This window comes from Hemitrygon akajei, chromosome 2 (assembly GCF_048418815.1).
Source record: "Hemitrygon akajei chromosome 2, sHemAka1.3, whole genome shotgun sequence".
In the NCBI taxonomy this organism is placed as follows: Eukaryota; Metazoa; Chordata; class Chondrichthyes; order Myliobatiformes; family Dasyatidae; genus Hemitrygon; species Hemitrygon akajei.
This window is the reverse complement of record NC_133125.1, coordinates 12,047,260-12,071,330: the sequence shown is the minus strand read 5'-3', so window position 1 is coordinate 12,071,330 and position 24,071 is coordinate 12,047,260. Positions and strand designations below refer to the sequence as shown.

The window sequence follows — 24,071 nt, the reverse complement described above, 5'->3', positions numbered from 1 at the left end:
CTTCCCTCCTGTGCCGCAGAACGACCAATGGTGCAATGAACTCGGCTGCTGCTGCCTTCCCCTGATGAGACATCTCCCCCAACAGTATCCAGAACAGTATATCTATTTAGGAGGGAGATGACCCCACGGGACTCCTGCACTACCTGCCTACTGCTACGCTGTCTAGTGGCCACCCCTTCCCTTTCTGCCTGTGTAGCCTTTACCTGTGGTGTGGTCAACTCACTGAACGTGCTATTCACGACTTTCTCAGCATCGCGGATGCTCCAGTATGAATCCAATCGCAGCTCCAGACGCTCAATTAAATCTGATTCTGAAGTAAAAATTAAATTAAATAAGTAGTGCCAAAAGAGGGCAAAAAAAAGAACTTTTGAGGTGGTCTATATGAGTTTATTGTCCATTCAAAAGTCTGATGGTGGAGGGGATGAAGCTGTTCTTAAAGCCTTGTCTGTGGATCTTCAGGCTCTTGTACCTCTTCCCCGATGGTAGTAATGAGAAGAAGGCATTTCCTGAATGGTGAGGATCATTGGTGATGGATCCACAGAACTAGTGATCCTGTGGATTGGAAGTTCCTGTGGATTGGCTGTGATGCAACCAGTCAGAATGTTCTCCACTGTACATCTATAGAAGTTTGTAAGAGTTCTTGTAGACTTATCAAATCTCTTCAAGCTCGTAACAAAGAAGAGCCACTGGCATTCATTCTGATGCTTAAACTTATTCCTAATTGGATAATTGAGTAATTCAAATTTAAATATGACAAATCTTTATTTTTACATCTTTGTTTTTCATTTTGTATTCCTCCTCTTTGGATCCAGTATCCTTAATCTTACTTTGATAGTATTTATTCCTCATACAGGTTTTAAAGACTAGCTCTTCAAATAAAGTACTCCAGTTGTATAAATCTTCATTCACAGTCAAAACCTTCAGAACCTACTAATCATTCCTTTCAATTATATCAACCTCTGTTGGTGCCTTGTTGAATGATAGCTGAATAATCACTTAAAATGTTGTTAAAGATGTTTTTTTATATTTTGTAGTAGAATAATTAATAAATATCTGAATTCCTGGTTCAAGTTCCTATTTCACTCACACTCAATAATCTTTTCATTTTCTTTTAATGCATAAAATGTCTGTAATATAATTGAAATAGCTGAATTGTAGTTAGCTGTTTCTGGTTGGTAGATGAAAAGGACTATTTTCTTGTAAATTAACGGCACATCCAAAAGTGTCAGCATTTTCAACTAAGACTGCACGAAGCTAAACAAGGTAATTTATATTCAGTTGATTTTTTTTACATTTTGACTTAAAATTCTCTTGCCAGTAAGTTAATTGACAAAATTCAGCTATATATTTTGATATATGTCATGCAAAGGTTATTTACTGAAATTATAATCTTGCAAAAATTAGCATTTGAGTGGCTAATTCTGGTAATTTCCCTGATTGCATTGATCAGATTTAATTGATCCAATGGTCGTAGTTATTTTGAAAACCCTAATCTGTTTAACAAAATAAACAGATATAAAATCTGCATCCTGCTCACACATGACTATCTTTCAATATACATCAAAAACATGTCTGCTTCAACTGGAATACCTTTAGTGTCTAAAGTTACATGAAAAGGAGAACCTTGAATATCTGAAAGAAATGATAAAGTCATGGTATGGAGTGACATAACGGAGGAGATTTAGAAGTAGCTGGATTTCTAAGTGATCTAACTAATAAGTAGTATTTTCTTTCTGGTCCATGAATTAGCAACAATTCATTTTTTAATAGCACTAAACATATTTTATGTTTGTAATTACCCCAGAATTGACTTAATCTGTTTAATATGAACTAATTTAGTGTGGGAATGTTATAATAATGTCTTTTTAATTCATTTCAAGGAAAACATCTGTGAGTTATAGATTTGGGTCAAATTTAGTCCTTCTGGGTTTTGAATTTTTTTCTTTGCCCAGCTTGGTTGAAACATAATGGATTGTATGTTATTGTGCGTATATTTACAGAATAATTAGTCCTAACTACCAGATTAAATCAATTTAAAAGTTGAATATTTTAATAAGGATAAATGTGATTAAACTTCTCCGTTAATTAATGCCAATCTTTTAATTGTCCACATAATCTCTGATCATAATTACTACTTCAGTGAAATACAAAACTAAAATGGAGGATTAAATAGCTGTTGATATATATTTTATTCCCTTAGAAAAGGTTGTTTTCAACCTCAGTCACAATTACACTCTTTTTCTTGGTAAGCTGTTTATTTACTCTTCCTTGGAATTTTACTGTTAATTTTGCACCACAACTGTTTAAAATGCTGGTCAATGAGACACTGGCCTCTGCCAAAGTTCACATCTGACATAGAGGAGGTGCATGAGAAAAAGACATTAGTTAGCCTTCCTAACAATCTGAAACTTGCTAAACCTATTATTGGCACAGTAACGTAACGGTTAGCCTATAACCATGTGAAGTTCCTCCAGTTTCCACCCACATTCCAAAGACATACAGGTTAGGGTTACTAAGTTGTGGACATGCTATGTTGGCACCAATAGCATGGTGACACTTGTGGATGTTGCTGTACATCCTGAGACTGTCTTTGTCACTGATGCAAAATTACACATTTCACTCTATGTTTTGATGTGTATGTAACAAATAAAGCTCATCTTTATCTGAAAACTTTATCGCTTAATCTTACTACCATACATAATTCATAGTAATTTTCCTGATTTATAATTTCCTTACCATCTTCAATAGTATTTTAGATGGTTTATCAATCAACTGTGCTCCAAAATTAGACTGTGAATGTTAGATTGTTCTCCTGCATCTTTTATTGGGTATAATATGTTGCCATCTATTCTACTGTGGAACTTTTGATGGTAGAGTATCAACTGATAGTGCAGTTCAGCATCTAAACGCATTATGATAACACAACCTTAATGAGCTGACACCTTATGTTGTGGAGTTTTTGGCAAATCTGTATTTTATTAACAAAAATGTTCTCTTGTTTCTTGTTTTGTTTCAATTCTTTTTTGTTAATTTTGATGGGAGAGGTATGGTCCTAGCACGGGACAATGGACAATGTGCCGAAGGGTCTGTTTCTGTGCTGTAGTGTCTGTGACTCTATAACACTTACATGCTTGGTCCTTGTTCACCAGGCTGGAGGAATATGTAAAGGCTAAAGAAGACCTGGAACAAGACCTCTATTCACGTTTCATCTTGGTGCTTAATGCAAAGAAAGCCAAGATTAGACGATTACAAGAACATTTAAAGTGTGTTCGTGAGCAGACAGAAGCCGGAAGTCAAAGCGGGTATGTGCTTAAATCTTTCAGTGTTATTTCAATTCCAGTCCATTACTTTCATTTCGTAAAGCAGCACCGCTTCTTCGAACACAAGCGATTTGGCAGATGCTGGAAATCCAGAACAGCACACACAAAATGCTGGAGGAACTTAGCAGGCCAGGCAGTATTTATAGTTAGTTACTGCCTGTTATGACACTGGTGTTTAGGGCAGCAGTGAAGGTCCTCCATCTCTGTCTGTCCTCGGCCATCTTCTCTATTGTGTCCCAGTTGTGGTTCAGAGTTCTCATTTCTACCTCTGAGGTACAGCACCAAGTTGTCTTTGGTCTCCTGCATTTCCTCTGCCCTTCAGGGCTCAATGAAGTGCTGTCTTGATGACAGAGTTGGCTTCTCTTCCCATCAGATGCCCAATCCATCTCTAACGTTTTCTCATGATGATTTTGTCCATGTCCTCTTGGTAACACTGAAGGAGTAGAGTGTGGCTGGAGATCTTTCTTGTCTAGAAAATATGGAGAATCTTCACGAGGCTAAGCAACATCTGTGGAGGGGAATAAACAGTTGACGTTTTGGGCTGAGACCTTTCAACAGTCCAAGACCCAGCATCAAGTCCTTTGCTTTGCTGATAGTAAGGGCTAGGTTGTAACACAAAGCTTATGAATCTCTTTCAAGTTGAGGTCCTTCATTAAGCTGTAAAGTGACCGGTGGGGGAAAGAATAGGAAGAAAGTACCTCTGATGGAGTGAGGCTAGGGTTATCAAAGTGATAAGCTGTTGTGAAGCTGACTGGTTGATATTCAATAAGGACAGCTCGAGAAAGAAAAACAAACAGTGGAACATGTAGAAGGTGACAGTTAAGATCAGTAGGAAATGCTTTGCAGATTAAGCATTATTAGTGGAGAGGGAGAACTTTGTTGGTATTACAAACAGTACATCTACATCATAACTGATCCAGGTATAGAAAACCATATGTTTCTTTAAGTTTTCTATACCGAAAATATTTGCATTTCTCCTTTTGTTTGAACTTGGCTTTAATGTTGCACCATAACCAAGTAACTTCCCATGAATTAACAAAGAGATTTAGAGATTTAATCTTCTGCTTTGTTTAAGCACGTTAACATTAAGTGGTAATAAAGATGCAATTGGGGGTTTTGCTGTAAAATGTGCTGACACAGCCTTGTTGGAATACATGATTAGATCTACTGAGCAATACTGAGGTTCAGTAAAATGGTTTTTCAAGCCACCATAACGTTCCAGGATACACCGTCTTCTCATTGCTACTGTTAGGGAGGAGGCGCAGGAGCCTGAGGACCCACACTAAATTTCTCAGGAACCCTTTCTTTCTTCCACCATTGGATTTCTGAATGGTCCTTGAAATTATGAACACTGCCTCACTATTTTGATCTTTTTTTTTGCGCTATTTATACATTTGTATATATATTTAGAATCAGAGAGTTATAGAACATTACAGCACAGAAACGGGCCCTTTTAATCTGTCTAGTCCCATCAACCTGTACTGGACCATAGCCTTGCAACTCCCTCCCATCCATGTACCTATCTAAATTTCTCTTAAATGTTGAAATCAAACCCGCATCCAGCACTTTTGCTGGAGGTTCGTTCCACACTCTCACCACCTTCTGAGTGAAGAATTTACCCTTCATGTTCCCTTTAAACATTTCACCATTCACCTTTAACCCATGACCTCCAGTCCTAGTCTCACTCAACATCAGTGGAAAAAGCCTGTTTGCAAATACCCTATCTATATCCCTCATAATTTTGTTTACCTCCCTTCATCAAATCTCCCCTCATTCTCCTATGCTTTAGGGAATAAAGTCCTAACCTATTTAACATTTCCCTGTAGTTCCTGGAGTCCTGGCAATATCCTTGTAAATTTTCTTTCCATTCTTTCACTTTTATTGATATCCTTCCTGTAGGTAGGTAATCAGAACTGCACACAACTCTCCAAATTGGGCCTCACCATCATCTTGTACAACTTCTACTTGCAGGTTATAGAATTTTATGTATCACACTGTACTGTTGCTGCTGCAAAAAACAAATTTCACAACCTATGTCACTGATAATAAACCTGATTCTGAATAATAATTCAGATTATCGGTAAAGTATTGCTATGAATTTCTTCTTTCAGGACTGCAGCTGCCACCAGTCAGGAAACCTTATTAACTGAGGAATGCGACACTGATGAAGACCACAGTAGCCATACCTCTACAAGTAGAAGCTTGGCTCAACCTTCCAAGTCAGTTACTGGTAAGGGAATGTGCTTTAAACTTAACATTGACGTTGTAGCTTATTGCGAATATTATTGATTCAATTGTGTATCTATTTTCATTGATTCTATTATATTTCATATTTCTACTGTGAATACCTGCAAGAAAATGAATCTCGGGATAACAGATGATTACATATAAGTACATGGATAATCCATGTACTTTGCACTTTGAACTTTGAATTTGGGCAGACTACAGTTAACCAAATTGGACTTTCTTCAATAATTTCTTTGCAACCATAATCTACTTTATCACATCAAAATTCATCATTTTCAATGGACATGAAAAATAAAAAATTGGTTTTTAACTAACTGAAAAAGAAACCCATGAGATAATAGAATGGGAAATATTTTTATAAATAACTGCATTGCTTAATTTGGGTAAGTATACTGTTGTGTGTTTGTTGTGCTGTTTTCTACAGGTAGTTTGATTGAACAGAACAGTCGTTTTCTTTTGGTGTATCCTAACATTTGCCTTTTCCTAACTGTTATTGCAATGGGGAAAATAATACCTTGTATAAAAAAAATATATTTTTATGAGTTGTGTGTAAGGAAAGATGCTTAAACAAGAAGATAGCCTGGAGGGGCAAGTTTTTTTTTATACAGAGAGTGACAGATGCCTATAGTTCCACCACAGGGGTAGTGTGGAATCAGGCAGTTTGGTGGAGTTTAAGAGGCTTTTAGATAGACCCATGAATATGAAGGGTTATGGATGATAGCCAGAAGAAGGACATTTAGCGTAAATTGACATCAAGATTGGCACACTGTTGTGAGCTAAATGGCCTGCCCAGTGCTGTACCATTCTATGTTTAGATTAGATTCGATTAGCTTTATTTGCTACATGTACATCAAAACATACAGTGAAATAAGTTGTTTTGTGTCAACAACCAACACAGTCTGAATGTGTGCTGAGGGCAGCTACAAGTGTCGCCATTACTGACACCTTATTAACCCAAACCCGTACATCATTGGAGCAAACCGAAACAGCTGGAGGAAACCCATGTGGTCATGGGAAGAACGTACAAATTCTGTACAGTGGCGGGAACTAAACTCTGATTGCTAGAACGGTAAGATGTTACATTAACCACTATGCTACCAGAACATGTGTTCAATGAGCTCACTGAGTTACTGGGGTCCACATGGTCCGACTCCTGTACCATGGGGTATACACGTGTGTTACATAGAGTCATACAGCACTTGGCCCTTTTTGGCCTGCTGCTCCATGCCAACTGTGTTGCACAGTGAGCTAGGCCCATCTGACCACGTCTGGCCCGCAGCCCTCTTAACCTCACCTATCCTTGCACATATCTAGATGGCTTTTAGCTGGTGCTAACAACACACACAAAATGCTGGTGGAACACAGCAGGCCAGGCAGCATCTATGGAACGAGCGCAGTCGACGTTTCGGGTCAAGACCCTTCAACAGGACTGGAGAAAAAAAAGCGCATTCCAAGTACACATCGCCCTTTATGTGAAGAAGCTAACGCTGATGTCTATTTGAAATCCCTCGCCTCTGATCTTAAACCTATGCCTTGTTGCTTTTTGCACCACCATCTTGGAAAAAGACTCTGTGCTTTCACCCTTTCAATTACTTCCCTGATTTTATTTATTTATTTATTGAGATGTAGCACCAGATAGGCCCTTCCAGCCCTTCAAGTTGTGCCACCCATTAATACCTGATTTAATCCTAGCCTAATCATAGGACAATTACACTATCATGCCACCTATCTCATCCACTCAATATGCTACATTTCAAGGAATAAAACCCTTGTCTACACAACTTCTCTTTGTACAGCAGATACTCAGGTCCACACAACATACTGGTAAATCTTTACTGCATTCTTTCTTGTTTAACATCGTCTTTCCTATGCTAGAGCTGCCTAATCTACATATGGTACTCTAAGTGTGGCCTCGGCCACATCTTGTATAACTGAAACAGTTGCCCTATCATTGAAATGTTCCTACAACCATTAATCTCTGGTTAATCTTTTCTTGATCCTGTTATGGTTACTATTCTATAGATTTGCTGAGAATGCACACAAAAAGATGAATCTCAGGGTTATATATGATGACATACTGTACTTTGATAATAAACTTTACTCTGAACTTTAACTTCCCGACTCCTATACTCATTGTCCTGACTGGTCAAGGCCAGCATGCCAGATGCATTTTTCACGACCCCATCTACCAGTGAACTATGCATGCACACTCATAGGTCCCTTTGTCCTTTGTTCCATAACATTCCCTAGGGCCTGACCATTCACTGTGCGAGTCCTGCCCTAGTTAGATCTTCCAAACTGCAACACCTCTTATTTATCTGGATTGAAAGCAATTTGCAATTCTTCAGACATTTCAGAAAAAGACCTATTCACACCTGTTCTCTGTTTCCTATTAGCTAGCTAGTCTTCCATGCTAACTCCAGCATCATGAACTTCTAAAATTTTGACAAAATGTTTATCATGTGCCTTATGCATCAATTTGAAAGATATTACCGAGCTGTGTGACCATGGAGAGATGGAGAGTGGGAGAGTGCTCAGAGCTGGACTGGTTCCTGGTCATGTCTGTTTTTAGCATGCAGGTTGAATTGGAAAAGGGAATGAGAACAATTGAAAGGGGTGACTTTGGACCTTGCTAGATTACCTTAATTTCCAGGGTCAATGATGAACTTTATTCGCCATGTATATTTACATGTACTTAGGAATATACTGAGGTGTATTGGTCAGGGTGTGACATGCAACAACATTCAATAATTATAAGAACAGAATTATATTTAAAAAAAGAAATAAAGTACAGATATGGAATAAAATGTGCATAAATACAGTACATAAATACAAGCATGTATTTGCAATGTAAACACTATAAAAAGTGATTTAGTGTTTATGGTGCAGTGACTGGTAGTAAGTAGATAGAGACCGTAAGATATAGGAGCAGAATTAGGTCATTTGGCCCATCGAAGCTGCTCCCCCATTTCGTCATGACTGATCAATTTTCCCTCTCAGCCTCAATCTCCTGCCTTCTCCCTGTAGCCCTCCATGCCCTGATCAAGACCATAGAGGGGGTGGGGGATGCTTGAACTAGAGTGCTTAAACCTTTTTAAACAAAGTTTGGCTAAATTAACCATTGCTAATGAAATAGTAACAAATGGTTTGTGGTTCCCATTAATTACTTACAGGATGTCCCAGAGAAAGCGCCATTTTAACAAAGAAAATGCGTATAGGTACCATAAAATGTTCTAACAGGCTTCTAAAGTTGATGTGTGATGTGGATCTGAAATCAGTGACTACATAATTACAGTTTGAGAATAATTTGATAAAGAGCTTTTTGTTAAATTGGATGCAGTGCTATTAATCACATAATTCTTCCACATTCTGTGTTTGAAAGGGGAAGTCCTGCCATCAGTTTCATATTTAGAAAGAAAGGACTGATTTCCTGTCTGCTGGGCATTCAGATTCTCTAAAGGCTCTCTGGATCTTAAGTGTCTTCAATTACCATCCAGTAACAGCAGCTTTTCTTTCTGTTTGTATTAAATTAAAGCACCTAATCTGCATTTAGTTTTGATAAACTGCGTTTAGCACCTTACGAAGCAAAAAATAACCCTACTGACTTTTATAAACTGGCCAAGTACTGATAAAAATACTGAGTAGCATGAGCTATTCGGCTGCTGTTATCCTTTAAGTACCAGTGTTCAAAGGGAATTCCATCCCAAATGGTTTATGGAATTCATGGATACATGCAGATTTAAACCATAAAACACAGAAGCAGAATTAGGACATTCAGCCCAACAAGTCTGCTTAGCCGTCCCATCTTGTCTGATTTATTATCCCATTCAAACCCATTCTCCTGCTTTCTCCCTGTAATATTTGACTCCCTGACTATTCAGAACCTATCAACTTCCACTTTAGATATACCCAATGACTTGGCCTCCACAGCCGCCTGTGCCAATGAATTCTACAGAATCGCCACACACTGGCTAAAGAAATTTCTCCTCATTTCTGTTCTAAATGGATGTCCATCTGTTCTGAGGCAGTGCCCTCTGCTCCTAGACTCACTCACTATGGGAAAAATCCTCTTCACATTCACTCTATTTGGGACTTCCGATGTTTGATAGGTTTCAATGAGATTCGCCCCCATCTTTCAAAATTCCAGTGAGTAGGGCCCAGAGCCTTCAATTACTGCTCATATAATAACCCTTTCATTCCTGGAATCATTCTCGTGAACCTCCGCTGAACCCTTTCCGATGTTAGCACATCCTTTCTTAAATATGGGGCCCAAAACTGCTTACAGTACTCCAAGTGAGGCCTCACTTGTGCCTTATACAGCCTCAGCATAACAAACTTGTTTTTATATCCTAGCCCTCTCGAAATAAATGCTAGCATTGTATTAGCCTTCCTCACCACCGATTCAACTTGCAAATTAACCTTTAGGGAATTCTATACCAGAACTTCCAAACCCCTTAGCACCTCAGATTTCTGCATTTTCTCTCTGTTTAGAAAATACTCTTTGCTTTTATTTGTTCTACCACATGCATGACTATACACCTGCCGACATTGTATTCCATCTGCTTCCTCTTTGCCCATTTTCCTAATCTAAGTCCTCTACAGCTCCTCTGCTTCCTCAACACGACCTGCCTCTCCTCCTATCTTCATATCATCTGAAAAACTGGCCACAAAGCCATCAATTCTGTGATCCAAATCATTGACGTATAACTTAAAAAGAAGTGGTCCCAACATCAACCCCTGGGGAACACCACTAGTTACTGGCAGCCAATTTAAAAAGGATCCCTTTATTCCCACTCTTTGCCTCCAGCCAATCTGCCTCCACTTTATCCTTGCTGGTATCTTTCCTGTAACAGCCTGGGTTCTTATCTTGTCAAGCAGCCTCATGTGCAGCATCTCGTCAAAGGCCATCTGACATTTGAAGTACACAATATCCACTGGTTTATTATTTGTTCAAAGAATTCCAATGGGTCTGTCAGGCAAGATTTTCCCTTAAGGAAACCATGGTGACTTTGGCTTATTTTGTCATGTGCCTCCAAGTATCCTGTAACTGCACTCTTAACAATCGACTCCAACATCTTCCCAACTGTGGAAATCAGATATTAATTTCCTTTCTTTTGCTTCCTTCACATTTTGAAGAGTGGGATGACATTTGCAATTTTTCATTCTTCTGGAACCATGCCAGAATCAATTGATTCTTGAAAGCTCATTTCTAATGCCTCTACAATCTCTTCAGCTACCTCTTTTAGAACGCTGGGATGTAATCCATCATGTCTAGGTGACTTACTTATCTTCAGACCTTTCAGTTTTCCAAGCACCTTCTCCCTAGTAATAGCAACTGCATTCACTTCTGCCCCTTGACAGTCTCAAACGTCCAGCATACAAACAGTGTTTTTCACAGTGAAGACAGATGCAAAGTACTTATCAGTTTGCCCGCCATTTCTTTGTCTCCCATTACTACCTCTCCATTGCATTGTCCAGCTGTCCAATAACTACTCTCTCCTCTCTTTTACTCTTTCCTCTGTTTCTCTCTGTGCCTTGTGGCACATTGGGCGGCAACCTTTGACATTTACTTAGCCTTTTGCATGTTTGATACGAGCTGAGTGGCTAGCTTGATCCTCAACCCAGCACAGGTGGAAAGCATACAAGGAGCTGGCTGGACTTGAACACAGGGCCACTCGCGTCAAAGTCCAGTGTGGATGCCGCTACACCACTAGTCGGACCTATATCTGAAAAAAACATTTCCTACATTTGACCCATATCTTCCCAGACAAGGTATCATTCCAAATGTCTTGTTAATGTTGTTATTGTACCTGCCTGAAACATTTCATTTGGCACCTCATTCCATATGTGAACAAAAAAGCTGCACTGATGTTTCTATTCTCTCCTCTTAGGAGCCTCTGGGTTTTTTTTTAGCGCTGGAGTCATCTTTGCCAGAAGCTGTTTGACTTCCCTAAATGAAGCAAAGAATTATCTACTTAGTTTTTTCAAAGCAGAGAAAATTATGAGAAAATAATTGTCTGTTGTTGACCATCACAGACTGTCAATGAACCTACTGATTGCTTCACCTAGAAAAATTTAAATCAGATGAGAACAGTATATAAAAAAAATGAAAATTCATAGTCAAACCATAAAGAAAATATCCACTAACTCACAGCAGTTTTTAAACATGTTCATTGAAGTATGGGGGTGTGTTAGTCTTTTCTCCTGCATTTAGTTGAGTTCAATATAATCAAAAGTTTGAGACAAAGTATTAAGCAGTTGCATGGATTCTGTTTACGCTTACAACTGCCTCTGTAAAACAGCCAGCATAATCAAAGACCCAGCCTGACGTTCTCTCTTCTCCCATCTCCCATCGGATAGAAGATACAAAAACTTGAAAGCTCATACCACCGGGCTCTGGGGTAGTTTCTACCCTGCTGTTATTGAATGGTTCCCCAGTATAATAAGATGGACTCTTGACTTCATAATCTACCTTGTCCATGGCCTCATCTTGGCACAATATACTTTGTCTTGTCTTGTCATACTTTGTCTCAAACTTTTGATTATATTGAACTCAACTAAATGCGGGAGAAAAGACTAACACACCTCCATATTCAATCAGGGTGAAGGAGCAACATCCTCCATTACGTCTGGGTAGCCTGAATATCAATTTCTCCTTCCGGTAAAAAAAGTAGTTCACTCCTCCTCCCCTCTTCTTCTATTTCCCACTCTGACCTTCTAGCTCTTCACACCTACCTATCACCTCTCCCGGGTCCCCTCCTCCTTCTCTTTCTCCTCTGGTCCATTCTCCTATCTTATCAGATTCCTTCCTCTCCAGTCCTTGTATCCTTCCCAGCTACCTGGCTTCGCCTGTCACCTTCTAGCTATTCTCCTTCCCCTCATCCCACCTTTTTATTCTGGCAACTTCCCCTTCCTTTCCAGTCCTGAACCAGGGTCACGGCCCAAAACGTCAGCTCTTTATTCATTTCCGTAGATGCTGCCTGACCTGCTGAGTTTCTCCAGCATTTTGTGTGAGTTGTTATAGACTTGCACTTTATTGTCTGTGTGCACTGCGCTTCTCTGCATTGTAATACGTTATTCTGCATTCTGTTATTGTCTTACATTGTAGTGCCTCAGTGAACTGATGTAATGAAATGATTAATATGAATGGCAGACTAAACAAAGTCTTTCACTGTACCCTGATACATGTGACAATAATAAACCAATTTACCAATTTCAATAGAGCCACACTGCTGGACATATGGAACGACTAAACAGTATTGTTTAAAGATTCGTACTCATCAGGATCAAGGAATCCGGAACTCTGATCTTAGAACTGGATTTTCCTTCATTACCTAGTTGAAATTCAAATGGACAGGCTGTGGATAATTGGAAGGGATGGCCTGTCGTACATCCCCACTTTGCCACTGCCAAAATGAGTTTATTTGCCGTTCTTTCACATTGCATGCTAGAAGCTAGAGGGGAAGAGCTGGATTGCAGTGCGATTTCTGTCCTCCTCACCATTCATACCAGCAGGAGTGGAGGGGCATTATATTTTGTGGTAACAACAGATCATCTGTTGAATTCCCTTTGGGAAGAAACAGCGGCATTAGGCTCCCCACTTCCTTCAAAATGACAACTTCCATTTAGCTGTGAAAATCTTTAATGTGGTTTGAAAAAAAAATCAGGGATTATCTCAGTCTTTACTCCCACTGAGTAAATTTTCTGCAGAAATCTGAACTGAATAAATAGTCATGTCAAACCCCAGCCCAACCCTAGAAATGAAAGCATTCTGAAGTTAAGACCGTAAGACATAGGAGTAGAATTAAATCATTTGGACCATTGATTCTGCTCCACCATTCCTTCATGATTGATTTATTTTGCCCCTTAACACGATTCTTCTGCCTTCTCTCCATAACCTTTGACACCGTTAGTAATTATCAACCTTTGTTTTAAATATACTTGGCTACCAGTCACCTGTGACAATGAATTCTGCAGACTCACCATTCTTTTGCCACAGGAATCCCTCCTCATCACAGTTCTACAGGGACTTTCTTCTATTCTGAGGCTGTTCCCTCTGGTCTTTGACTCTCCCAGTATTGGAAACATCTTCCCTAAGACCACTCTGTCTAGGCCTTTCAATGTTCAATTAGGTTTTAATTAGATAACAGTTACAGAGCCACCAAATGTCCGTAAGGGCCCCTACGAGTTCCTGAACAGCGTTTTCACAAAGCAGAAGAATGGAACACCTAAGGTGTCAAAGGAAGAGCAGAAGATAATCTGAAGCTGAGATACTCAGACAGCTGGAGAGCTGAACACATCTCAATACTTTCAGATATGCCACCCATCCACCCTCCACATCAGCAATTTGACATCTGTTCCCCCCAGATTTAGTGAGATAATAAAAGTTGGGCAAAGGCTGCTTCAGTGCCAGGGCCAAATGGAGTTCCATACAACTACAAAAATGCACCAAGAGTCCTCAACTTCTCATGGAAACAGATGAAGGTGGTCCGGAAGAAGAAACTGATTCCTGAAGCATGGCAGCAGGCAGGAGAAATTCTAATTCCTAAAGAAAAAGATTCCTCAGAAATCGGACAGTTTCAGCAAATAAATCTATTAAGCACTGAAGGGAAAATGTTTTTCAGTGTCATAGTACAAAGGTTGCCTACTTACCTTGAAAAAAACAATTTCTTTGAGACACGTGCAGAAGGCAGGGATGCTGGGTTTTGGCTGCTTGGAACACACAAGTATAATTTGGCATCAATTACAAACTGCTAAAAGGGAAAGAAGAGATCTCCATGTCTTGTTCTTGGCCCTAGCCAATGCCTTTGGACTGGTCTCACATAACCTCCTGTGGTCTTCATTTAAATTCTTCCGTGTACCAGAATGTGTTACAACCCTGGTCAAAGCTTACTTTTGAGATCTCCAGTTCTCATTGATAATCGCAGAGTACTACACAGCCTGGCAGCCTGAGGAGATAGGCATCATGGCAGGTTGCATCATCTCTCCACTGGCCTTTACCATGGCAATGGAAGTAATCATTAGAGCTTCTAAATGGGTAGTAGGAGGAGAACGACTGAGGTCAGGACTACGACCACCACCAGTCCAGGCATTTATGGATGATTTAACCATCCTGACAACTACCATCCCATGTATCAAACAGTTGCTTGAGAAGCTCCATTCAAACATCAAATGGGCCCTAATAATGATTAAAACAAAGAAGTCTTGGAGCATTTCTATAGTCAAAGCAAGGTTGGTCAACTATAAGTTCCACGTGGGTGGGAAAATAATTCCTACTGTGTCAGAAATGTCAGTTAAAAGCTTGGGGCATTAGCACGATGTAAACCTCGGTGATACAAATCAAGTGAATCTGTTGAAGGAAGAAATCATCAAAGGGCTTGAAGCCATCAATAAGACCTTGCTGCCATGAAACTTAAAGCTCTGGTGCCTTCAGTTTTGATTGCTCCTTCAGGTGTTGTGGCCACTGACTCTGTATGAAGTCCCCATCACTCATGTTGAAAAGTTGGAAAGGACAGTTAGTTCCTTCATTAAGAAGTTGATGGGCCTACCAACATCACTAAGTAACATCTACCTGTATGGCAAAGGAGCTGTGGAGTTGCTTGTCATGGGACTGACTGAAGAGTTCATGTGTACCAAGGTGAGGCTTGAGTTGACTCTCTGGGAATCTCATGACAGTGTTGTCCAGGATATTGCACCCAGGACCTTAACAGGGAGAAAGTGGTATCTAGCAGAGTCAGTAAAACAGGCAAAAGGAACACTCAGGTTTGTAGACATGGTGGGCCAGGTGCAATCTGGAAGAGGGGGCCTTGGCAAATAGGCCCATGTTGGACATAAGAGCGCCAGATGGACTCTGATTCATATTGCTTAAATATTAAACTTTTTTCTTTGATAGTTTAAAGTGGATAAGACAATAACACCACCAGACACTGGAGCAGAATTAGGCCACTTGGCCCATCAAGTCTCTTCCCCCATTCCGTCATGGCTGATTTATTAGCTCTCTCAACCCCATTCTCCTGCCTTCTCCCCATAACCATTTTTTCCATAAGCATTGAATATTATTTTATAAGGTTACACCAAAATTGTTAGTGGAAAGCAGCCCTATTATCCTGAAGCACTATGCAACACATGTTAAAGTTCAGGAGTCTTTGATAAGATGATTTGGATTTAGAGTCGTATTGTATGAAGAAAAGATGTGAAGCAATTTTAGGTGCTGTCATTTAGAACTTGGCTTTTAAATTCTGACATATAAATGTATCTGGCAATAAATAAAGCCATGAAGCATTTAGTGAGGTGCTCATGGGGAGTGTTTGAAGGTCAAACTGAATCCCTTGAATTCAATGAGAAGCTGATATGGCTGCTCACATATTTAATTAAAGGTAGTTAACAGGAACGTTCTGCAAAGGACGTAAGTGCTCATCCCAGTTTTTCTGAATAATTATGGTCTTATAGTCTCGGCTTATCTCCTCCCACGTATCAACTGTAGGATTATTAAACATTGTATTAAACAAATCTCCTTTTATCCTCCATTTTTAAAAAAATTCCATTCTTAAAAAAAAACTCAATTTCTCTGTTTGATTTTAGTTGTTTCCATATTTTTTAATATAACTTCCAACTTGAGCTGCGTGGCTGAAAAACACAAATTCCGTTTCTTTCTCTGTTTCCTATGCCAATGCAGGGAACATCTGACATGACACTGACCAAGCAGGATAACATCACAAGAGATAGCCAGTCTGGAGAAAGGCCTGTGAGAAGATGGATTTAGCTCTGCACCACAGTAGCAATATCTATCTAAAGGTTGCTTGCTGCATGGTATGTGACTTGAGGTCTAATCCAAATTACTTGGCAAAGGAGGCGTACAGGAGTGAAATTTCTACAGATTTATCATGGAGAACATTCCAATTGGTTGCATTACCATCTGATGTGGTGGGCCACTGAACAGGATAAGAAAAAGCTGTAGAGGGTTACAAACTCAGCCAGCTCCATCATGGGCATTAGCCTCCCCAGCATTAAACAGGTGATATCCATTATTAAAGGCCTTAATCACCAGGACATGCCCTCGTCTCATTGTTGCCATCAGAGAGGAGGTACAGGAACTTGAAGACACACACTCAATATTTTAGGAACAGCTTCTTCCTCTCTGCTATCAATTTCTGAATAGACAATGACCAATCCGTGAACATTACGTCACTTATTTTTCAGCTGTTCAGAGGCCTGTCAAAGTCAAGTTATGAGGTAGAGTATGTGGGAAGGGGTAAGGATGGGGTGGTAGTGGGTTAGGGGAATGGTGCATTTTGGTAGGTGGATGTACAGTTTCTCTTTCAGAACCGAGATGCTTCTGTTTGAAACAATATTGTTGAAGTGAAAATGGGGGAGAGCTTCAACTTCCTAGGTGTAAATATGGCCAATAGCTTGTCCTGTTGGACCATATTGATACCATGATCAAGAAAGCACAGTAGCGCCTCTACTTCAAGTCAAGTCAAGTCACTTTTTATTGTCATTTCGACCATAACTGCTGGTACAGTAAAAATGAGACAGCGTTTTTCAGGACCATGGTGTTACATGAAACAATACAAAAACTACACTGAACTACGTAAAAACAACACAGAAAAAACTACGCTAGACTACAGACCTACCCAGGACTGCATAAAGTGCACAAAACAGTGCAGGCATTACAATAAATAATAAACAAGACAATAGGCACAGTAGAGGGCAGTAAGTTGGTGTCAGTCCAGACTCTGGGTATTGAGGAGTCTGATGGCTTGGGGGAAGAAACTGTTACATAGTCTGGTCATGAGAGCTCAAATGCTTCGGTGTCTTTTCCCAGACGGCAGGAAGGAGAAGAGTTTGTTTGAAGGGTACGTGGGGCCTTCATAATTCTGTTCGCTTTACCGATGCAGCGTGTGGTGTAAATGTCTGTAATGGCAGGAGGAGAGACCCCGATGATCTTCTCAGCTGACCTCACTATCCTCTGCAGGGTCTTGCGAGCTGAGATGGTGCAATTTCCAAACCAGGCAGTGATGCAGCTGCTCAGGATGCTCTCAATACAGCCTCTGTAGAATGTGATAAGGATGGGTGGGTGGGAGATGGACTTTCCTCAGCCTTCGCAGAAAGTAGAGACGCTGCTGGGCTTTCTTTGCTATGGAGCTGGTGTTGAGGGACCAGGTGAGATTCTCCGCCAGGTGAACACCAAGAAATTTGGTGCTCTTAATGATCTCTACCGAGGAGCTGTCGATGTTCAGCGGGGAGTGGTCACTCCACGCCCTCCTGAAGTCAACAACCATTTCTTTTGTTTTGTTTAGCCTCAGAGGGCTAAGGGTACTCTATGACTCTACAACAGCTTCTGCAACAGATCATGGAACCTGGACATATTCTGGGGCAACTGAGTCAGGAGACCTTGAATAATTCTGAGAAAAATGAATGCACTTTAAAAGAAAGTGACCTGATGTAATTTCCAAGGTTGTAGTGGAAGTTAGAACTAGTTTTTGAAGAACAGCCAAGTCACAGGATTGCATTGAAAAATCTCGGTGTTCTGCCAGTATTTTTGTTAATGACCACCACTTAATGACCGTTGATAGCAGACTATTTTCTGCTTTATTAAAATAACTATTTTGACCTAGAATTCTAAATTTATTTGATTAAATGCATTTTCAGTGCAGGTGTTTTATTTGCTTATTAATAATTTATTAGTTGTTCATTCTCATAGGATTATGGGGATGTGAGGATAATTAAAGGGAGATTAGGGTAAATATGTAAACTGGGATGAGCACATTTGATTGAAGAGCTTTGTGTCTATGCAGTATGTCAATATAAAATCAACATTATTTATGCCCTATGCATCAAAATATTGAAACATAAAGTGAAATGCATCATTTGCGTCAATGACCAGCAGAGTGTGAGGATGTGTGGGGTCATCCTGCAAGTGTCAGCATGCTGCTGGCACCAACATATCATGCCCTTCCTAACCTGTATGTCTTTGAAATGTGGGAAGAAACCCACTTGATCATGGGGAGAACGGACATATTCCTTACAGACAGTGGCAGGAATTGAACACCGATCGCTGGTGCTGTAATAGTGTTACACTCGTTGCTACACTATCAGGCCACCCTTCACACTAACTATACAGAATGTCTCTATAACTAACTTTATCATCTACTGACCATGTATGGAGAGATGAATTTATGATACTGAATGGTATAAAACAAGTATAACCGTATTGCAAATTGTCTATAGAGCTGCTACAGTGTCCTCCTGCTTTCCAGCAATTGCTGCAGCTTCAGCAGATACCACCGACAAAAATGTACATTTTATTTTTCTGCATGTATGTTGCCACGGTAGGGTAGTTGTTAGCAAAACACTTTACAGTGGCAGCTATAAGACTGGGGTTCGATTGCCACCGCTGTCTGTAAGAAGTTTGGCCTTTCTTTCTGTGACCATGTGGGTTTTCTCCTTGTGCTCTGGTTTCCTCCTACACTCCAAAGACTTATGGATTAGGGATGATAAGTAACGGGCATATATGTTGGCACCGGAAGCATGATGACACTGGTAGTCACTCCTCAGCACATCCCTCGGACTGTTAGTTGTTGACACAAAGAACATATGACAAATAAAACTAATCTTTAATATTTAAATATAATTTGCCTCCTGTTGTGTCATCCAAAGATCTCCATTGAAGGTGATAGGGTCTTGGATCCCCACTAATTGTGAGATGCAATACCTGAGGGTAGTGCTGGGAACCGCCAGCAGCATGGAGTCCTCCGTCCACAGCATGTTTGTTACGACATTGGAGCAGATTTAGGCCATTTAGCCCGTTGAGTCTGCTCCACCATTCCAGAAGGGCTGATTTATCAACCCTCTCAACCCTATTCTCTTGCCTTCATCCTATAACCTTCGATGCCGTTAAGAACCTATCAGCCTCCACTTTAAATATACCTAGTGACCTGACCTTCACAGCCATCTTTGACAAGGAATTCCACAGATTCACCACCCTCTGGCCTCAGAAGTTCCTGCTCATCTCAGTTCTAAAGGAGCATTCTTTGATTCTGACGCTGTGCCTCTGTTCCTGGAGACCCCATCATAGGAAACATCCTCTCCACATCCACTCTGTCGAGGCCTTTCATATCTGGTAGATTTCAGTGAGATCCCCTTCCCCTCCCCCATTCTTCTAAACTCTAGTGTGCACAGACCCAGAGCCATCAAACACCCCTCATACGTCAACCCTTTCATTCTCAGGATCATTCTCGTGAGCCTCCGTTGAACCCTCTCTAATGTCAGCAAATCCTTTCTTAGATAAAGGGCCCATCATGGTGCACATGCAGAAATGCTGCACTCCCTTCCATCTCAGAGCCTCTACACTCCACTTGCAAGCGCAGTGAACTGACTGCACAACCTAGGCCAACGTGAGTTCTTTCAGCCCTCAGTCAAGATTCAGAATTATTGCAGCTTATTCTTTCTTCTTTTCACAAGCCTTTGATCATAATTACAAGCATTTTGTTCAATGGCTTACCTCGTGCTCATTTTCCATGGTATGATTTAAGATCCTTTATGTCATAGAACTGGAAGTGAGTTAGGGATTACTATACAGTAAGGCTTATGTTCAGTAACCCCTCTGGGATTGAACCAGACTGCTTCCTTAAAGGCCATATGCAAATCCTTATTTCAGAGCCATCTGTTCTCAATTCACCATTTGGTCCCAGCCTATCCCACCCCAGACCGTCTCTGTGTGATTCAGTACTGAACATAAAGTACAGCCGAATGAGCTGTGAGTCAAATTGCAACATTTGATTTGTAAAGCAAAGACTGTGACTACAAAGGTGGACAGCGAGTCAGTAGCAGGCAAGTCAGAAAGAAATGGAGAAATAGCTGGAAATTTCTGCAAAAGTTTCCAGCAAATATCTACAGATGTATCATTTTAACTGGTTGCATCACCGTCTGGTATGGAGGGGCCCCTGCTCAGGATCGGAAAAAGCTGAAGAAGGTTGTATAATCAGCCAACTCCATCGGCACCAATACTCCCTGCCATCAAGGGACTCTTCAAAAGGCAGTGCCTCAAGAAAGTGGTATCCATCATTAAGGACCCATGTCACCCAGGACATGCCCTCTCCTCATTACTACCTTCAGGAAGGAGGTACAGGAGCCTGAAGACACACACATAACATTTTAGGAACAGTTTCTTCCCCTCTGCCATCAGATTTCTGAATGGTCCATGAACACATCGACACTACCTCACTATTTTTGCTCTCTTTTTGCACTATTTATTTAATTTGTATATATTGTATATTTCTTATTGTGATTTATAATGTATTTTAGGTATTGGACTGTACTGCTGCCAAAAAACAACAAACTCAATGATATATGTCAGTAATAATAAACCTGATGCTGATTCTGAAATTGAATTGTCCAAATAAATCAGGAATTAATATATTTCATAGGCCTAATTTTGACAAAATATAGTGGGTATTTTCCCAAAGGCTGAGATAAATTCGGAAGGTGGGGCAATAGATACAAGTGACTGACAGCATGACAACAGGCTCAAGGACTGCTTCTAACCTCGCAATATATCTCATTTATGCAGCACCATCTGAAGCCACATAATATCCCAAAGTGCGACAGTCAATGAAGTATTGTTAAAATAAACACATAGAATTGTACAGCACAGGAAGAAGACCTTCAGTCCACGATGACTGTGGTGACCATTAGGCCAATCTAACTAATCCCATCTGCCTGCACTGCACTTTCTCTATACTGTAATAATTTATTCTGCATTCTCTTATTGTTTTCTCTTGTATGATCTCAATGAACTGTTGGAATAAATTGATCTTTATTAACAGCATGAAGGACAAGCTTTTCACTATACCTCGGTACATCTGACAAAAATAAACAATAATGTTTTAATAATTATTTCCTGATTAATTATTAACCTAGTTGCTGTAAGCATGTTATGGAGTTGTCCCACACACGAAGAGGCTCCTCCGACCACTGCGTCCTGATGAACTACCTCAGCCAAAAATGTTGACTTTTTCCTTCCACAGATGCTGCCTGACCTGCTGTTGGAATGAATTGATCTGTAGGCACGGCATGCAGGACAAGTTTTTCCACTGTACCTTGCTACATGCCACAATAATAAATAATAAACTAATTTGCCAGTTAATTTTCCAAGTGCCAAAGGAAAGGTACCATTTGGTAAATTAAGTGGTTAGCGTAACAATTCGCAGCACCAGCAACCCAGGAGAAATTCCCAGCACTATCTCTAAGGAGTTTGTACATTTTCCCTGTGAACACCTGGGTTTCCTGGAGGTGCTGAGGCTTTCTCCCAATATTCCAAAGACTTATGGGATAATAATGGTTAATGAGTTGTGGGCATACTCTGTTGGCACCAGAAGCATGCCGACGTTTGTGGGCTGCCCCCAAGCACATCATTAGACTCTGTTGGTTATTGATGTAAAATGATGTAATTCACTGTACGTTTCAATGTACATGTGACAAATAAAATTTACCTTTATCTTTAAGTTGGCCGTGTTCTCTGTTTATTCTGCTTATTTGCCATTCCTTGCTGCTAGTTTTCAACCATCACCATAGCTTTTAGCAGTGCAAAATTTCTTCTTGCGTCTACATTAAAACTGAGAAAACTTCAAAATTACCTCATTGACTGTAGTAACTTGAGATATCGTGTGGTTTCAAATTCGTGTAGCGCCTTACCTTTACAGATGTGGGTATAGATTCCTTATTCCAGAAAGAATTATTTCACAAGCGGAAAATGATGGAACAAAGTATGACTCCTTTATCCTACAACAGGCAAAATTTCACATTCTAAGTAAGGGTAGCTACAGAAGACAAGTAGGAGGAGGAACAAGAAACATTTTGGAAGTTAGAGAGAACAAACGTCAATGAAAATGCAAACAGTTGTTTCCTATTCTTCCAAATGTTGTACTCCCAGTCACTTATTCCTTTCCCTTTGTGTTTGTATGGTCAACCAAAGGGAATGGATTGTATCTTGACTATACCTCTTCCCATCCTGTCATTTGTAAAAATGCTATTCCCTTTTCTCAACTCCTCAGTTTCCACTGCATCTGCTCTCAGGATGAGGCTTTTCAATCCAGAACAACTGAGATGTCCTCCTCCTTCAAAGAAAGGGGCTTCCTTTCCTCCACCACCAATGCTGCTCTCACCCATCTCTTCCATTTTGTGCATATCTGCTCTCAGTCTGTCCTCCCGCTCTTGTTCTCCTTGTCCTCACCTACCACCCCACTAGCCTCCAAGTCCAGTGCATAATTCTTCATAAATTCCGCCATCTCCAACGGGGTCCCACCACCCACATCTTTCCCTCTCACTCCACTTTCCACTTTCCACAGGGATCGCTCCCTACACGACTCCCTTGTCCATTTATCCCTCCCCACTGATCCTCTCCTGGCACTTTGCAAACTGAACGTGCCACACCTGCCCCTATACCTCTTCCCTCTGTGTCATTCATGGCCCCAAACAGTCCTTCCATGTGATACAACACTTCACCTGTGACTCTTCTGGAGCCACTTACTGTAATCAGTGCTCCCAGTGAGGCCTTCGGTGTATCAGTGAGACCAGACATAGATTGGGAGACTGCGTTGTTGGGCACTTTTGCTCTGTCTGCCAGAAAAAGCGAAACCTCTTGGTGGCCCACCTATTTCATTTCTACTTCCCATTCCCATTCTGACATGTCAGTCCATGGTCTCCTCTACTGCCGCAATGAGGCCACACTCAGGTTGGAGGAGCAACACTGTATCTTCCATCTGGGTTGCCTCCAATCTAATGGCATGAATATCTATTTCTCAAACTTCTGGTAATTGCCTCCCTCCTCCCCCACCCCTGTCACCATTCTTGTTTCCCTCTCACACCTTCTCTTCTTATTTACCATCACCGCCCTCTGGTGCCCCACCCCCTCCTCTTTCTTCCGTGGTCTTCTGTCCTTTCCTGTCAGATTCCCCCTTCTCCAGCCCTTTATCTCTTCCACCAATCATCTTCCCTGCTCTTTACTTCATCTCCTCGCCCTCTCCTTGTTTCACCTGCCACCTTGTACTTTTTCTTCCCCTGCCCCTACCACCTTATTCAGACTTCTTCGCCTTATCAAGTCCTGATGAGGGATCTCAGCCCGAAATGTCGACTGTTTATTCACATCCATAGATGCTGCCTGACCTGCTGAGCTCCTCCAGCACATTGTGTGTATTGCTCTAGATTTCTAGCTGCGGTTCCTCCTGTATCAATGGATTGTATTTGCCTCCTAAACTCTACCATTGCTATGCCCAACTACTACTTGGCACCAATAACCACTCACTGACCATACTCACTCACACTATTAGTGCAGTAGACATTTCTATGCCAAGTCAATGAGTTCCCGGTAACCAAGCATTTTAATTCTGATTCCCATTTCCATTGCAATAAGATGATCCATGGCCTTCTCTTTTGCCAAGATGAGACCACTCTCATGGTGGAGGAGCAATGCCTTGTATTCTGCCTGGAATCCAACGTGATGGC

The 24,071-nt window shown here is 40.7% G+C and overlaps 1 protein-coding gene across 3 annotated transcripts in view; it reads left to right on the top strand.

Moving 5' to 3' along the window:
• xrcc4 (X-ray repair complementing defective repair in Chinese hamster cells 4) overlaps positions 1–24,071 on the top strand; it is a 375,216-nt gene that overhangs the window by 160,336 nt on the left and 190,809 nt on the right. For all 3 annotated transcript variants that reach the window (XM_073067077.1, XM_073067085.1, XM_073067068.1), the window contains 2 exons: positions 3,150–3,302; positions 5,432–5,550. In XM_073067077.1, the coding sequence (XP_072923178.1) occupies positions 3,150–3,302; positions 5,432–5,550 (272 nt within the window). The remainder of the gene's footprint in view (positions 1–3,149; positions 3,303–5,431; positions 5,551–24,071) is intronic.